Source organism: Rattus norvegicus, chromosome 6, assembly GCF_036323735.1.
Source record: "Rattus norvegicus strain BN/NHsdMcwi chromosome 6, GRCr8, whole genome shotgun sequence".
NCBI classification, from domain to species: domain Eukaryota; kingdom Metazoa; phylum Chordata; class Mammalia; order Rodentia; family Muridae; genus Rattus; species Rattus norvegicus.
Window position 1 is genome coordinate 19636916 of NC_086024.1, and position 19508 is coordinate 19656423.

The window sequence follows — 19508 nt, forward strand, 5'->3', positions numbered from 1 at the left end:
AGTCCATACTGCCTAAAGCAAACTATAAAATTCCTCTGAAAAATGCCATTGATATTCTTCACGGAAATAAATCAAAGAGGTGGAACAATCAAGGCACCTGCTGGGAGGCCCAGCACTTGGGAGGCAGAGACAGAAGACTATGGGTTGAAAGTCAGCCCAAAATGACAAAGTGAGACTTGTGTAAAACAAAACAGCAGCGATGAAAAAGAATCTTAAAATTTGCTTGGAACCAAAGGACCTCAATACCCAAAGCTACCGTGGACAGAAGGAACAAAAGGGTATTCATTACAAAGCTACCATCCTCAAAATGGCATGGCCTTTCATAGAGGCAGATGGATGGATAGATAGATAGATAGATAGATAGATAGATAGATAGATAGATAGATAGATAGATAGATAGATAGATAAGGTAGGTAGGTAGGTAGATAGATAAGGTAGGTAGGTAGGTAGGTAGGTAGGTAGGTAGGTAATAAGTAGGTAGATAGATGCAAAACAATGTAAATTCAAGAAATATATCCATGCACTTACGTTTAATTCATTACAAAGGATGGTTGCTTTAATGAATGATGCTGGGGAAACAGGATCACCACATGCAGAATAATAAAGTTGGCTCTCGTCTTGTACCATGTGTAAAACTTTATACCCCTAAAACATATGAAAACATCTTCAGCATCACTAACCATCAGCAAAATGAAAGTTAAAGCCACGGTGAGATTTTAACAGAACAGCTTCTACCAGAGCAAAACGTAGCAAGTATTGGTGGGGATCCAGAGAAAATAGGACCCTGGCACACTGACGATGGGAGCGTCAGGTGGAACAGCCACCGTAATAAACAATATGGAGGTTGATCACCCATGTGTGAAGAGATGCGTGAATAAAGAAAATTATACACATGTGCCTGTGTGTATGCATGTGCACACATGCGCGCGCGCACACACACACACACACAGAGATAGACAGTTTAGCTTTTAACCTACATTTGCAGCAATATGGATGCGACAGAGAACATTATACTCAGCAAACTAATCCAGACACAGAAATCTAAAAGCAATGATTATATAAAATTATAGAAGAGGGTGGCGTGTTGGCTACAAGTAGTTGGAAGGAAGTCAGAATTGGAAGATATAAGGTCAAAATAATCTATACTATAATATATGAGTATGATTAACAGGTATTTCATTTTTAATTGCTAAAACTATAATTTTAGTGTTACTATTATAGGAAAGTGTTTTCAAGGTAATGCTTTGATAATACTTCAAGTTAGCCATTTTACAACATATGCATATTTCAAACTTTGTCGTATACAATATATATAATTTTATTTGTTGATTTAAAATTCATTAACAAGCCTTTTTTTTGCTTAAATGACCAAAAACTCACGTTAGAAACAGAGAAGGATAAAGGAGTCTTAGAGGACAACATGCCGTGAACTGAGGGCACCATGGTATGTCCCACTCTACCCAGCTCTACATTGGTAGTCTCTGCCACAGGGGGCATCTGGACCAACCAGTGCAAGACATCAGTTCTGTGGTGGTTTGAGTAGGTTCACCCCCCATAGACTCATGTCTGAATGTTTGCCCCACAGGGAGTGACACTGTTAAGAGTGACACTATTGAGGTGTCCTTGTTGAAGGAACTGTCACTGTAGAGTGGGCTTTGCTCAAGCTCCTATGCTCAAGCTCCATCCAGTATGAAGAGGTCCTCCTCCTGGGTGCCTGCAGAGGTGAGCCTCCTGATGATGCCTTTGGATCCTCTCCATGATGCCATGGAGCTCCTCTCCAGCACCATGTCTGCTTGCACCCTGACATGTTCCCCATGATGATAATGGACTGAACCTCTAAACCTGTAAGCCACCTCCATTCAATGTCCTTTCTGAGAGTTGCCTTGTTCATGCTGTCTCTTCACAGCAGTGAAACCCAGACTAAGACAAGTTCTTTCCCAAACCCCAAAGCAGGTTCCCATCCTCATCCATGTGGCCTACCTTTCCTCTTTGTCATCTACTCTCACCTTTCTCTCCAGCAATCTGTGGTTCACTGCTCTCTTCTCTCTCTCATTCTCTCTCTCTCTCTCTCTCTCTCTCTCTCTCTCTCTCTCTCTCTCTCTCTCTCTCTCTCTCTCTTCATGGATCAACCTCCACACAGTTTATTTTTTCTCCTTTTGTCTCCTTTCTTCCCCTTTATCTCTTTAATTCTTCTCCCAAAGTAGAGGCTTTCGGCATGTGAGCATCTCAATCTGTAGGACCGTGATGATAGTAACAGGTAGCATTTGGCAACCTCATCGTTGGTATCATACATCAGTGCAAGCTCCTTGTGCCTTGATCCTCACATCAGCTGCCATAGTATGAATGCAGACTCTCCCAAGTTAGTATGTTGCCAGTGTAAATTGTTAAGGAATGAGGAGTTAGAGAGATGGTTAAGACGTGAGTGCTTTTTCATTGTTGAAGGGATGAAGGTCCTTCTCTTACCTTGCTGCCTCCTACCATGCCATATAAGGACATGGGGTCCCTCCCTCAGGAAGCTGACCTCAACCCTCAGCAGATGATCTTAGGCTTCCTGTTCTCTAGAATGCTGAAAAATAATTCCTCAAAATCCTAATAAACTTAATCATAACCTTTTACAAAATAAAGTATATTGATATTAACAGGTGGGTTTGCTAATACATATCTATGTTCACTATCCAGGAAGAATAATCTAGATCTGTGTGCATTTATGTTGAGAGGCCTAAGTCATTATGCAAGTAAGTATGTAGTAAGATATGCAAGGACCAAAATATTGCGTGTAGCATGGCAATTTTTATGTAACCTCCAATACAAGAAATGTCTGTATTCATGCACACATGCAAAAAATGCCCACCTTCAAACATTATGAAAGAGCACTTTCTAGGAATATACTCACAATAGTTTTAAGGTAAAAAGGAGATCTGAAATAAGAAGAAACAAAAGTTTGTGTGAGTATGGGGGGTGGCTGTGTGTCTCTGTGTGTGTCTCTGTGTGTGTCTGTGTGTGAGTTAAGCAGTGCATGAACTTGAGTGTGCCTGTTCATTTACCCACCCATTCACACTGGAGACTAGAACAGTACACTAGCCACCATATCTCTCTCTCTCTCTCTCTCTCTCTCTCTCTCTCTCTCTCTCTCTCTCTCTCTCTCTCTCTCTCTCTCTCTCCACATTATTGTCTTGAGACAACATCTGTCTCCAAATCAGAAGTTTGGCAATTCATCCAGGCTGGATAGCCACTGAGCTTCTGGAATCTACTGGCCCCACCCCCCCAATGCTGGGGTTTTATAGATGACTAAGCATAATCAGCTTGTTGGGGTTTTTGTTGTTGTTGTTGTTGTTGTTGTTGTTGTTGTTGTTGTTGTTGTTAATTAGTTTTGTTTTGTTTTGTTTCTAATTATAGATGTGGGAATTTGACCTGGGGTCTGCATGTTTGCAAGACCAAGTGCTGTTACAACTGAACCATCTCCCCAGCCCCAAGAAACACTCCTTTTAAAATTGTTTACATCATCAAATCACATACATATTTTGTCTTTTAAACACCAAGCAGAAAGATGATAGATAGTGAACGCTGCTTTGCTTTGTCTGTATTTTCTACAGTAAAATAAAACTTAATGTACATTGTCTGAAAAAATACATGTATGCTTACTTTAAACCCATTGATGATGTGAATCCCCAATGCTTTCATAATCAACAGTGCCATTCTCTGTGATACTGAAAGCTGTGCGTTGATACAAACCACAAATTCATGGAGAAAAAAATACAGTATGGCATCCCTTCACAAAAGCCCACAGATCCTGGCTTGGTAAAGCATCTGGCAACAGACTGCACACCTCTAATATTCAAGCTTGTGGCCTTTTAAATAAACTTATTAGCATAAGTCTGTGCTCTGTTTCCTAGAAGAATATGAAGCTGAGGGAAGGAGATGAGACAGTGGAGGTTTCCAACAGCTTCAGAATTTGTTGCAAATCCATTGGATGGAATAGAACATTTCACTGTGAAAGAGTCCTCAGGAAATAAAGTCTGGATATTACCCGGTGGCCTGGATGATGACCAACATCCATGAAGCTTGTCTGGTCAGTCAAGGAACAGTATATGGTGTCCAAGTATCATTTCACCCAGCATAACAGTGTCAGACGTGGCTTTAGGCACAAAACACCCATTTCTCGTTGTTCAATAGCCAGAAAGAAAATCAAGTGAGTGTGTCACTGCCTGGCTATCATTCCAATCATTCATGGCAGCAGTCAGCTTGCCTCTAACCCAGCTGGACAATGAGGCTGAAGTAGGCTCAGTGGAGAAAGATGCTTGCTGCTGAGTCTCACAACTTGAGCTTGATCCCTGGATCCACCATGGTGGACGGAGAGAACTGACTCTTACAAGGTGTGTGTGATGGTTTGTATATGGTTGGGCCAGAGAGTGGCACTGTTGGGAGGTGTGGCCATGTTGGAGTAGGTGTGTCACTGTAGGTGTGGGCTTTAAGACCCTAGTCCTAGCTGCCTGGAAGTGAGTCTTCTGCTAGCAGCCTTCAGAAGGAGATGTAGAACTCTCAGCTCCTCCTGCACGGTGCCTTCCTGGACACACTGCCATACTCCAAATGTTGCCCTTAGAAGAGTTGCCTTAGTCATGGTGTCTGTTCACAGTGGTAATTAAATCCCTAAGATAGTGTACAAGTTGCCTTCCAGCCTATAAACATTCCCCCCCCCCTCTCTCTCTCTCTCTCTCTCTCCCACACACACACACACACACACACACACACACACACACAGAAGTTTGCCCTCTGTTGCTAACCAGTTTTTTGATATATAATTGTATAATGTGATTAATTATAAACTAACAAATACCTTTTTAGATTGAGTTTGAAGCTGATTTGTAGCATTTAAAGAATTACCTTTAACTCCATCCAGACAGAGGGTGCACTAGAAGGGAAAAATATCTTTCCTTTTGTTGTTGATAACAGCAAAAAGACTTTAAAATCATATGAAAACACAGTTTTTTAAAAAAAGAAAGAAAAAAAGGATGATCCTAAAAAAGCTAAAACTGAACTGAAAATGTACCGAGTGGCAACAGCAGCAAAGGGGATTCTCCTCGCAAAGCTGCCTGTTCTAAGAGGCCAAGCTACTCAGTGTGCTTCTTATTCATGTGTGTCAGTATTTGCCTTCATGTATGTACAGACTTCACATGCATGCAGTGCCCTCAAAGGCCAAAATCAGTGTTAGATCCCTTAGAACTGGAGTTACAGGCTGCTGTGAGCAGCCCTGGGAGTTCTGGCAAACCATGACCTTCTGCAAGAACCAAACCCAGACGTTCTACAAGAGCAGAATCTGCCCTTAGTCTCCGAGCCATCCCTCCAGTCCCTTCATAGGAGTTCTAAGTCTGTATGCAAATCTCGCTTGGAGGAATTGGTCATGCAAACCTAGTAGAATATGATCCAGGATCAAGGCGATCCATGATTGTTTATAAAAGCAAAAGATTAAAAGAAACCAGAAACAGCATCCCTGGTGGTGGGGAGGGGGAGCAGTCAGTGAATTTCTGTGGAGTGATATTTCGCTGACTAAACACAAAATTATCACAATTGTTTCGATTCACAGCCTATCTTCTTCCCAGTTGCAGTTTTAAACTAAGAACTCTCAAGTTGACTAAAAGAACTTTATTATTGGTCACGACTATCCAAACATGAAAAGGGGAGGGGAGAGGAAGTAAGCTGCTTAAAGGGTTAATTCATTGTTTATTCTTACGTTTTTCTGAATCACTTTTAGGCTGAAAGTTTTAGAAAACCAAATTTTGTGGTGAACTATCACAGCCCATTGCCATCTCAGAGATCCTCTCCAAAAGTACCAGTGTGAGTCCTGTGGATGTGGCTGTCTTGATTGCTATTAGAAGACGAAATTGGAAGAGTTGCAGTGGACTGGAGCTCGTACTGCTCCCACGGTCTTTCAATGGCCGACTGACAGAACATCAAAAGGCTGCCATTCTCCCATTCCCATGCACAACGATGGCTGCACGTGGATTCCTGCTCAGTGACCAGAGCAGAAGACATGCTGAATGGAAGCCTCGTTGTAAGTTAAGGGGCTAAAATATGACAAAGGTTTCTCATGGCTGACATGCACTCCATGGACAAAGCAAGGGACAGTTTAGTATATGAAGCAAGCCATCATCTGCATGAATGTGGCGATAAAGACAGTAGTTTTTATCATTGTTTTATATGCTTTTGAGCACATAAATGTCTCAGAAAACCACATGCACACACGTGCGCACGCACACACACACACACACACACACACACACACACACTCAGTTGTCTGGGCATAGGAGGGAAAGCAACGTAGGATAAAAAAAATCTTCATAGTACAGTTTTCTTAAACAATCCCAAGCAGGTGGACCGTGATATCAACTCAAAACACAAATATCATTAAATTTTCATAGATCCACTCCCGCTGTTCTGAAAATAAATCTGAAAGGGAAGTGTATTTTTATTCTCACCCCACATTAAAGCAAGTTTTCACTGCCGGATAAAACGTGTTTTTATAGAAGTAACAGGACTCGTTGCTTTATGCATTCATTCTAAGAGCAAAGCGAACCCCAAAGGATGCATTACCACAGGTAAAATGAAAGTACAAAACGGTTGGCAGATCACTCCAGGGCCACCCTTTGTATCATTACTAGTGAGTTCAAATGTATCCTGAAAAGCCTTGCACCCCAGGGAAATAGAAATGCCACTTCTGATCCATCCTTTTGAGCCACGTACACAGGGGCAGCAGACAGTCATTCAATAAGCCACTAAGTAGCTATTATTACGGGAGAATAAAGGCAAAAGTACTGATTCCAAGGGCTTCAGAATCTGGTACAGCGGACGGATACAAATTCTACATTGGGGCTCAATGTGAGCAGAGTGCAATGGAAACAGGGTGAGTCTAACTTATCGTAGGAGTGTACAAAGAAACTTATCACCGACAGTGACTATCCATCCCTCCTAAATTCTGTATTAAGTCCCAGGACCAAAGGTGATGGTTAATAGCAGATATCTCTGTTTCGTTTCCAGTTGCTATGATAAAACACTCGGACAAAAGCAGCTTGAAGGCAGAAAGATCTCTTCGGTTCACAATGTCAGGTTCTCGTCAGCCCATTGTTGTCGCGGTAAATATTAAAAAAGAATCTCTACCATCCCTCATTATGCCAGCACCAGTGGGCCACAGGGCATCTGAGGGGTATTTTCAACTCAGTCAGCAAAGCGTCTCACGCGCTTAAGCTCTCAATCTCCATCCCACGCTGCCACCAGCTACTCTCTGAGCCCAGCAGCAGCCGCCCTCTTGCAACTCTATCATCTAGTTCCCAAGGCCGGTCGCTGCCAGGCCAGCTCCAGCTCAAGGCTCTCTTACTTCAGACTCTGCTCACATTCCCAGCATCTGCCCCCTGTAGTTATAGTCAAACTCCCAGTATTCGTTAAAATTAATACTCATTAAGCTTGTAAGTTAGCAGATTTATATCAGTAAATTCAAACTCCACAAAAGATCTACGCAATAATCCCTCAATCAATTGATGATGATATAAACTGCCTACCTAGATAAGATAAATTGTCCTAATAAAATCCATCCCTTATGGAATATTCATAACTACCTATGGCCATTTAAGGCCACATGAATCTGGGTCATCCTTCTCTGCCTCCATCTTCGTTTTCCTCTTTCCTCTCTCCCACTTTACAAAAACTCTGTCCTTGCCTTACTTTTTCACTGCCCCATCAGAGGCCTTGCCTTATCTTGTGCCTGTCTTCACCTGCATAAAGACGACAGTCTACGCATCATTGCAGGGAGCCTAAGGTGACCAGCACTGGAAGCATCTGGTCACATCGCGTCCACAAACAGCAGCAAAGGACAATGAATCAACGTGGTACATTGTTGGTCAGTTCACTTGCTCTATTCAGTCCAGGATCCCCTGGCCAGGGAATGGCAACACCTGCAGTGGCTGAGTCTTCCCACCTCAATTAATGCCGTAAAGACACATGCCACGGCCAGCTTAACAAGACAGACTCTCTCTGATACTCCCTTCCCGGGTGATTTTAACTCATGTCCAGTTTACAGTTACAACTAACAATTACAGGACCATCAGAGGTTATTATTAGGTCAGGAAAGAGTCGCTCTAGGAATGGGATGCCCTTATAAAGAAACCCAAAAATAATTCTCTCTCTCTCTCTCTCTCTCTCTCTCTCTCTCTCTCTCTCTCTCTCTCTCTCTCTCCTCTCTCTCCTCCCTCTCCCTCTCCCTCTCCTCCCTCTCCCTCTTCTCCCTCTCCCTCTTCCTCTCCCTCTCTCCCTCTCCCTCTCTCCCTCTCCTTCTACCTCTCTCTCTTTCTCTCTCTCTCTCCATCAATCATGCAAGAAAACACCTATGACCTAAGAAACTGGATCTAACGTGGCACCACTTCCCGTACCCTGATATAACAACACAATAATATAATAATACTCTTTTCCCTTAGAAAAAATGCAGTTGACAGAAAGTGATCAAGAATATTATAATAACCTTATATAATAATTAATAAAGCTAAGGCAAACTCAGACCACTTCTAACAGAAGTGTTCATTATTCTAGAGACGAGGTGAGGTGCTGCATGTCATAATCTTAGCCTTTGGGAGGGGATTCAGCCTTCAGGTCATCCTCCCATAAATCCTCCCCTAAATGGTAAGTTCAAATCCAGCCTGTGACAGATAATACCGTGTCTCAAGACAAAACAAATACTTAGTGTTCTGGTTTAACTACGGAAAGAGCATTTGTTTGAGAGGAGTGTAAAGAGTACATCGAAAGAGAAAAAGCAAATCTAATGCTAAGCTAGGGGAAGACACAAAGAATATCTGAAATATTTTCATAAGAGGCCGGTAAGACAATGCTTCCTGTTTGTAAGGCAAAACAAAGAACAATCAGAGACTACAGCAAACGGAAGAAATGACTAATAAAAAACTTTAGATGGCTCACAATTGTCCTAAAGCACTCATGGTCCAGTGGTGAATGGAGTTGCCATGTGAGGCCATCTGTCAGTACGCATTGGTGGTACAGTGAGTGGTAAATGCAGCTGTCTTCCAATGCTATCGGTATGCCATTGGTGGTACGGTGGTAAGTGGATCTGCCTTCCTGCATTACCTGTCAGCATGCATTGTTGGTACAGTGGTGAGAACAGCTGCCTTCCTCAGATGCATTTCAGTTTTTAGTTATATCTCCCTAAGAATCATCTGTTACAGAAAAGCACTGAAGGATGGGAAAGTTACATTATCTTACCTATATTGAAAAGCAGGTTCTGGTGACAGACCCCAAGTCAAGTTAGAAAAGATATCATCTCAATTCGTCATCTTTCGACTCTTGCTAAGCCAGCCAGCTCAGGGAGAGAAAATGATATCCTATTTTTAAGAACCTCCAGAAAGATTTTCACATGCCATCGTGATGATTAATTTTAGTGCTTAATACCACCTCTTTCATGAATTAAATTAACCATCATTCAGAGCTTTTATGGGTATTTCTAAAAATCAAAGGGAGGAAAAATTATGAATTAAATTTTCACTCACAGCTTTAACAGAGGCTTCTAAGAAAAAAATTCAAAGGAGAAGAACTTAACCTACAGCCTAAATCTTTTTACCTTTCTCAGAGTGGGTGGATGTCTTATGAGCTCCACAAGTCTGGCAGTAAGATACAGCAAGCAAATCCCCCCCACAGGAAGTCCTATAAAAGTGGGGAGCGGGGTGAGGGTGGGAAGAACAGACTCTTCATCATCCTGAGAGACAAGTCTTGGTGGGTGCAAGATTGATGGCGCTGAGGCGAATTGCCTGACTTTGTGGAAATCAATGAAAGTAAAATTCAATTTAAACTTTTTATGAAAATAACATAAATTGTTAAGATGTGGCTTTCCCCATAAATCATCAAGTCTGGTAGGGATTGCTAGAGGAAGGATCAGGGAAAAAACATCATTCGTGGACATGAATTACACCCTTGCAAGTAGACTATTGGCCTCCCAGGCTCATCAAGGAAAGGAGGTCTGAGCCAACTCCATGTATCACGGGGTTCAAGGAGCTATAGTATAATAAGCCATTGATGTCAGCATCCCCAGAAATGGTGACTACTTAGGTCAAGTCATTTAAATGGCTATGTGCATCAACTATCAGAATGGCTCTGTGAATCGATTATCAGAATTGCTGGATTTTGAAAGGCAGTCATGTTATAGGAGGACAGTGCATGAACAGTGCAACCTAAGGACCAGCCATAGCACAAAGACTGTTGTGACATCACAATGGTGCAGTGTGTAGATGATGTCATCATGCAGCAAGGTGGGTCAGGATAAGGTGAAGCCTATCATTAGACGAGAAGAAAGGTGGGAGGAGGAGGAGGAGGAGATCAAGATGGAGACAATGGAGCAGGATGATCCAGATCCAGGCAGACTAGGTCAATTTTATCTTGTCTGGGTGGGCGGTTTATATCTTTATTCATTGGCAGTGAATTTATTGTGTGGATGTATTATGGATTGAGAATTTAACGTATAAATCTAATTGTTAAACTCCAAGTTTCTAGACCTTTTTTTTTTTTTTTTTTTTTTTTGAGCTGGGGACCGAACCCAGGGCTTTGCGCTTCCTAGGTAAGCGCTCTACCACTGAGCTAAATCCCCAGCCCCAAGTTTCTAGACCTTTGATTTTACTGGGTTACAGGGGATGTGAGCAAAGTTCCCAGAGGGCAGAGAGACAACCTGTCTCAGTTCTGGAAGCCATGCTAGGCTATCGAATGCCTGGACGAATGTGCCGTGGTGCCATGCTGGAATGGCCTGCGGAACATGATGTGTGTGTCAGGCATGGTAACAACCCACCAAGGGGACGGTGTGTGAAAGCGGCTGGCAGAGAAACAGCCAGATCTGAGTGGAATGGGAATACAAACTCCAGGGTACAGGGAGCCACTGTTCCATGCTGCTGGCTGTCTTGAACACAATCCTGAGGAGGCAAAACAAATAAACCAAGCAAATGCAAAACCAAATAATAATTAGTATTAGTAATAGTAATAATAGTAATAATAAATAAATAAAAATTGAAAAAACAAACGTTGTATTGAAAAGTAAATATGCAAGCCAGGAGTGATGGCTCAGGCCCTTAACCCAAGCATTCTGGAAGGAGAAGCAGGTGATCTCTGAGGTGCGGGCTAGCCTGGTCTATACAGCAAGTTTCAGGGCAGCCAGGTCTACACAAAGAAACCCTGTTTCAAAGCCAGACCAAAACAAAAACAAAAACAAAAACAAAAACAAAAACAAAAAACAAAAATCAAAAAGAGTTAACCCAACGCCCATTAAGAGGTGCCTGGGGTAGAAAGGTGAAACAACTCAGATTCAACAGTGAGCTCACAAAGTGATCCTGAACTAGATAGAGCCCCTCCCTCTGGATAGTCACAGAAGGGGGTAAATAATGCCTCATTGAAGAGTTGAACCAATGAAAGAAAGAGTGAGAATTTAAGGCAAGGGCATAATCAAGGATTGGTTGCATAATTCAGAAACCAGAATTTTCCAAAGTCAAGAACAGCAGCATGGATGCAAAGGGGGGGAAATCAGTTTAAGTGGCTGGAAACTGGAGTCAAACAACCATCCCAGGCCCTGGGGAAAGACTGATGGATGCAACCAATGTGAGCGATTACAACATGGAGAAGAGACGTTGAGTGAGAGGAGGGTGTTACTAAGAGAATGGGCTCCTAGAATGAGATTAAAATCAACAGAATTAACAGAACAGATGCCTGGCGATTTCTCAGAATTAAAGGTGAATGCCTCCGATTTTAAAAACTCATAGTACATGCTAAGGTCCAAATGAAACAGAAGGAAAAGGAGTCCAAACTCCAGACATAAAGGAGGGAGATGTACAGGCTTCAGAGTCCAGGAGGAATGGCTAAAAACTTCTAGGAAGAGAGATTCAGTTATAAAGAATGGAATACAGAATGTTGTCTGGGACAGTGGGGAATTATTTTTAGTGTTTCCACAAAAGAATATTGAAGACTGAACATTGAATCTGGAAGAGCTATGCTTTAAGTACACCATGGTTTAGGTTTAAGAACAATGGAGATGCTTTCTTACATACAACTTCAGAAGATTATCCATAAACTGCAGCACCAAAATATGAAAACATTTGGGAAATATATTGGAGCGTGGGGTGGCTATTCCTGGTTGTCAACTTAACTACATCTGGAATCAAGCACAATCCAGAATTGGAGGGCACACCTATGATCCAGATCTTGAGGCTGGAAGATAGGTTTCTGACCTGAAGATTGACATGAAGATCTTGAGGCACAGTGGCCACGAAAATCTTAGGCTCAGGGAATGTAGTGCACAACTTTAATTCCAGGAGACTGAAGCAAACAGATCTCTGAGTTCAAGGTCAGCCTGGGACAAAGCAAGTTTTAGATTCAGGCCTGTTGGTTCATACCTTTAATCTGAGCCACACCTTAATATAAAGACATTGGAATAAGGAAGATTCACTCTTCTTTGACTGCTTGCCCTTACTTGCCAGCACATCTGTTGGAACCTACTTCTACAGAAGACCCGCTTAAACAACCAGCCTCGTGGGACTGAGCAACTACAAGATTCTTGGACTTCCCATCCACAGCTGCCCATTGTTGGTTAGTTGGACTACAGATTGTAAGTCATCACAACAAAATCTTTTAATATATTGAGACGTTGCATAAATTCTGTGACTCTAGAGAACCCTAAGACAGAGGTTGGTACCAGGAGTGGGATCTATAGAAGCAGAAGTATAAAAATGAACCTTGTAAGAATCTAGAATCAGTTTAATAATTTGCCAGCACCTTCAACTACTAAAATCTCTCCAGATACTCTCACTCTTAGGAGCTTGGAGAATATAGAAGACTTTATGTTTCTTTCAAACATAAAGAAAGAAATGTCTTTGATTATCTTGATCCATCAGTTGTGACTGGCAATGTATTAGGTGTCCCAGTATACAAAGCTTTGTACAATTTGGGGGAAAGTAAGTAAAATCATTTTGCTGGCTTGTTGCTCTTAGTATCTCTGGACAAATTGATAAAGGAAAAGAATGAGCTGTATGATAAAATGTATTGGCTCAAGATGCAAATAAACCATTTAAAGGTTTCTAAGTGTGCCCTTGAAGAGAATCTTCTATCAGCCATAGAGCTCAAGTTGTAGAAAAACAAACCTAAAGCCCTCGTTATAAGGTTGACTGAATTACAGCAAAAATTCAAGTCAGCCTCAGAGTGTGTCAGCAGTTAAAGTAATGGCATTAATTGGCAAAGAATAGGATTCTATAACTTGGGATGGGTGGTGTGTGGGAGAGCCCTGTTGAAGCTCAGAACTTTGAAGCTTCAGGTATTCTAGAAAAAGGTACTGGGCTATATGTGTAGTTCAATAGCAGAACATTTGTTAAACATGGAAAAAGCACTGGGTTCTATTTTTAGCATCATAAGAAGGAAAAGGGGAGAGGCAGGGAGGGACAGAGGGAGGAAGAGAGGGAAAGAAGAGGGACAAATGGAAGATGATAAGGCTGTGCCAAACACTGATGCTTACCAATTGTCAAAACTGCTGAAATTTGCTAGGCAATTGTGTTGTACAGTCTTTTTATAACATAAGTAGTACGGCTGTGAAAACAGGCAAGCGTATAAGACTATATTATAGAATAATAGTCAATAAAAAAGGAGAGAGGGAGGCAGGGAGAGACAGATTGGACATCAGATTGTCATTTTTTAAAAATGGGGCTTCCAACTGGCCATCTCTTTGTCACCTAATGAATCTTCCAGGGCAAGGAATAAGTTACATCTCATTGAATTGTTGGCCGAATGGGTCCTATGGCAATCCTCTAAGAACACAAGCTGTTGCCAGGACTTTAGGTCATTTTTCACAAGCTGGTATCAAGGAACTATTGCTGAAAACAATGCCTACACAATTCAAGGACGAGCCCAGCTGGTGCCTACACAGAGCCTTTACCACTACATGTCTTTGGTATAGAAAGGTACTCTGTACACTACCAAAGGAGAAATGTAAACACCAACCCAGCCATCTATACCCTTTGATCTACACTGGTGACCTGCCTGAAAGCTATGATAGGGCAATGGTGGCACAAGGCTTGGGGAGTAACCAACCACTGTCTGACTTGACTTAAGTCCTACTCCACAAGATAGAGCCCGTACCTGACACTGCTTAGGTGACCGAGAATCTGAGACTAGATATCTCAGAGGCACAGGGTAAAACCAGATGCAGATGCTCTAAATACATACATACATACATACATACATACATACATACATACATACATACATACACCATAGCAATAAAATGGCACCTAATAACACTCTGCTATACTCATAGATCAGTGTTTTCTTCAGTCATCATCAAAGAAGATTCTGCCTGCAGGAGATGAGAAAATACAGAGACCCACAGCCAGGCATCATGCAGAAAGTGAGAGACCTTGGAACACTCAGCCCTCAATGTGATGCCTTCATCAAATTCCTCTCCTCAGGATTCAGGGAACCTCACAGAAGAGGACATGGGAAGAGTTTAAGAGCCAAAGGGATGGAGGACACCAAGGAAACAAGGCCTTCTACATCAGCATTGTCTACACACACATGAACTCACAGAGCCTGAGGCAGCAGGCTCAGGGCCTGCATCTGCACCAAATGGGGTCCTGGACCAGAAAGGACACACCCCTGTCCTTAACTCAGAAGCAATCTCCAGATGATAACCACTTGCTAATGAAAATCTAGTCTCCTCCAAGGGAGTCTCACTGGGGAAACAAACTACTCTAAAGGGTAGGCTGCATGATCAGCAGCAGATAAGTAACTAAGGGCATCTTTGGAGGTCCCTTTTTTTATCTTATTATTTTTTATTTTTCTCTTTTTACCCTGTGAGTCCTTTGCATACAGATTATAGTTTCTAGTTTAGGCTTTTTATGGGATTCCTGAATGAGTGGGTCTCCACTGATTTTGTGCCTCCTCTTGACCTCCTTTTTCTTCTGTTCATTTCTTTTTATGCAATTCTGATCTGTTAGTTTTCGTTTTATAATATATATTATATTATAATATAACATAACATAATAATATAATATGTTGATTGATATCCCTTAGAAGCCTGCTTGTTTTCTAATGAGAGACAGAAAAGAAAGGGATCTGGATAGGAAGGGTATGGAAAGAAACTAGTATTAGAGAGAGAGAGAGAGAGAGAGAGAGAGAGAGAGAGAGAGAGAGAGAGAGAGAGAGAGAGAGAGAGAGAGAGAGAGAAAGAGAGGCTGGAGAAATGGCTCAGTGGTTAAGAGCACCGACTGCTCTTCCAGAGGTCCCGAGTTCAATTCCCAGCAACCACATGGTGGCTCACAACCATCTGTAATGGGATCTGGTGCCCTCTTCTGGCCTGCAGACATACATGCAGGCAGAATGCTGTATACATAATTTTTACATCTTTAAAAGAAAGAAAAGGAAGGAAGGAAAAAAAACTAATGAACAAACGAACTAGAGAAAGGGCAAACCATAATCAGAATATGTTATGTGAGGAAAAACTCTATTTTCAATAAAAGAAAAATAAAATAGAATAAGTGCTGGAGGGAAGTTTCAACCATTAAGCACTGCCCTTGCCAAGGACCCAGGTCCCATTCCCAGCACCCACACTGGATGGCTCACAACAGTCTATAATTCCAGCTTCTGAGGAATCTAACACCTCTGGCCCCTGAGGCCACCTACACTCTCATATATATATATATATATATATATATATATATATATATATATATATATATACACACACACACACACACACACACACACACACAAATAAAAGGCAAGAATAAATTATCTACAGAAACCCTGGAACACACCAAAAACTTAGCAATGGAAGAAAGGATAAGGAAACAATAGGCACACGTGAACCAGAAGGAAGCTAGAGGAGCCCAGTGCGGGAGTGCATGCCTCGGATCCAGGAATTCAAGAGTCAGAAGCCAAGGATCTCTGTAGGTTTTTCTGGTCAACACCAATCCTTCCAGGGCAGCAAGAGATGTATAAGGAGACTTGGTCTCAAAGACAAACTAACAAACAAAACCCAGAGGAACGATTGTAATGTATAATAGCAATTAAATTTAAAGTCACAATATCATGCAGAAATACAAATGTTACAGATAGATTGAAAGTGAATGTCAAGAGGGTCTATGATTGTATACCTAAATGATCCATCTCCAATAGCAACCCTTAACCTTTACTAAGTGCTTGCTGTATGTCAAGTATTCTTCTGTTTAGTAACTCAGGTACTCTTCATGTCCCCTATAGGGTTACTACGGTTATCTCCCAGTCTACTGAGGAAGGAAATGAGCTTAAGCAAGGACAGGTCCAAGCTGCCTGACTCGGAGTTCACAAATACACACACACACACACATACACCCACACACACCACACACACCTACATACACACACACACACACTCCACACACACACACACACCTACACATACACCCACACACACCTACATACACACACACCACACACACACACACCCCTACACATACACCCACACACACCTACATACACACACACACTACACATACACACACCTACACATACACCCACACACACCACACACACCTACATACACACACACACACTCCACACACACACCTACACACACACCTACACACACACCTACACATACACCCACACACACCACACACACCTACATACACACACACACTCCACACACACACACACCTACACATACACCCACACACACCACACACACCTACATACACACACACTACACACACACACCTACACATACACACACACACCTATATACACACACAGACACACACCTACGCATACACCCACACACACCACACACAGCTACATACACACACACACTCCACACACACACACCTACACATACACCCACACACACCACACACACCTACATACACACACACACTCCACACATACACACACACACACCTACACATACATCCACACACACCACACACACCTACATACACACACACACACTCCACACACACACACACTCCACACACACACACACACACCTACACATACACATACACCCACACACACCACACACACCTACACACACACACACACACCCCTACACATACACCCACACACACCTACATACACACACACTACACACACACACCTACACATACACCCACACACACCACACACACCTACATACACACACACACTCCACACACACACACACACCTACACATACACCCACACACACCACACACACCTACATACACACACACACACACTACACACACACACACCTACACATACACACACACACCTACACATACACCCACACACACCACACACACCTACATACACACACACACTCCACACACACACACACACACACCTACACATACACCCACACACACCACACACACCTACATACACACACACTCCACACACACACACACACCTACACATACACCCACACACACCACACACACCTACATACACACACACACTCCACACACACACACACCTACACATACACCCACACACACCACACACACCTACATACACACACACACTCCACACACACACACACCTACACATACACCCACACACACCACACACACCTACATACACACACACACTACGCACACACCTACACATACACCCACACACACCACACACACCTACATACACACACACACACCTACACATACACCCACACACACCACACACACCTACATACACACACACACACTCCACACACACACACACACACACACACACTACACACACAAAGTAGGGAAGAAGAAAGGGTTTGGTGGGTGGGGAAAAGATGGGATGGGTAGGAGAATATGGGAATATAAACAAAACGCATTGTGTGTGTGAAGAATGAATAATGTTTTTAAAGAAAAATGTGTGTAAGTACAGCAGATACAGAACACACATCTGTGATGCTGGGTTCATCTCAACACAACCGTGAATGTTCATCAATAAACTTTCATGAGCGTTTATTGGTATGGCTCTTCCAGATCTCATGCAAGAGAGAAAGACATCAAGCAGAGGAGAGCTTGGGTTTGGTTGGGAGCAGCCCTGTAGCAGTAGATGTGTATAGGCTGCTTAACTGCTTGGTGACTCGGTTTCCTTCCCTGTAAATGAAGCCGATGACATCACATGCCTAATTCTCGGGAGTAATAAAGGAGATAGAATGGGGAGGTAAGAATTGTTCCTAGCACCTCCACAGCTCCTAGGGGAGCCTTTTGGAAAGTGATCTGCTGGGCAACTGTAGCTTGAGAAACCAAGATAACTGTTAGACAAGCTCTCAGGACTGTCTTCTCACACTTGCTGGTCCTGATGGAGCAGCCAAGCAATGTTTGGGGAGTCCAGGGCTCCTTCAGCCATTTTCTTCTTTCACTAAGAAAGTCAGTGTAGGGCTGGGGATTTAGCTCAGTGGTAGAGCGCTTCCCTAGCAAGCGCAAGGCCCTGGGTTCAGTCCCCAGCTCTGAAAAATAGAAAAAAAAAGTCAGTGTTAAAAAAGAAGAATAGAGTTGGGGGAAAGGCAGGGAAAGAGCAGGTGCCTGTGACACAGGCTTCCTGTGATCAATGACAGTGCACAAATGTTTAATGGTTGATACTGTAGAACAGAGGTTCTCAAGCTGTTGACTGTGACCCCTTTGGGGGTCCAGCGATCTTCACAAGGGTAGTCTATCAGATGCCCTGCATGTCAGATATTTACATTTGGACTCATAATGGCAGCAAAAATTACAATTATAAAGTAACAACAAAATAATTGTATGACTGGGGTGGGAGGGTCACCACAACCTGTGGAACTGGATTAAAAGGCCAAGCATTAGGAAGGTTGAGAGCCACTGCTGTAGAAAGAAAGGGGTTCTACACTTAATCTACCAGCCCACCTTTTCTAAGGTAACATGGGGAAATTTTTTCTTTGTTTTCTAAGTATGTTTTATTGAATTAAGCATAAGCATACCCAAAGTAGATAGCTACGGTCATTTGCAAAATCATAGGAGCAACACCAAGCAACTCGGAGTCTAGTTTCTTTCTGACATTTATTTACTGGGATATTTGTCAAATGATTAAAAACTACTTGTCACACCACAGCATCTCAGTTTTAGAGATAATGCTGGCACTAGTGTTACTGGTAGAACAACCAGGAGAAGCACATATTAAAAGGGGGTGGAGGGCTGTTTGCGAGGGTGACAGTTCTTTCTCAAACTTGTCCCCGAGGACGTATATCATCCCACTCCTCTTTGCACTTTGTCCAGGATGTGAGGCTGAATGAGTTGCCTGTGTCAGATGTGGAAGCCTGGGTAGGATAAACAGTTTTCATTTGGTGCCATAAAACTTCAGACCAGAAGGTCACCACAGTAGCTCAGGTATAAAGACTGGAAGGTGAGGCCCTCCAAACAGAGCACCCTTCCCTCTCCTCTCACCTCATGAGAGCACAGATTGAAAACACTCCCTGACACCTGTGTCAGGCCTAGAGCATGTTTCTGGAAGGTGCTGACCTCCAGTGA

The 19508-nt window shown here is 42.6% G+C and overlaps 1 protein-coding gene across 1 annotated transcript in view; it reads left to right on the top strand.

Moving 5' to 3' along the window:
* The first annotated feature begins 10325 nt into the window (after window positions 1–10325).
* Window positions 10326–19508, top strand: part of LOC134479320 (histidine-rich glycoprotein-like) — a 9355-nt gene continuing 172 nt past the window's right edge. Inside the window, exons 1-2 of the mRNA XM_063262737.1 lie at window positions 10326–10410; window positions 14327–19508. The exon at window positions 14327–19508 is cut by the window's right edge and continues 172 nt beyond it. Coding sequence (XP_063118807.1) covers window positions 16257–17822 — 1566 coding nt within the window. The 5' untranslated portion in view covers window positions 10326–10410; window positions 14327–16256 and the 3' untranslated portion in view covers window positions 17823–19508. The remainder of the gene's footprint in view (window positions 10411–14326) is intronic.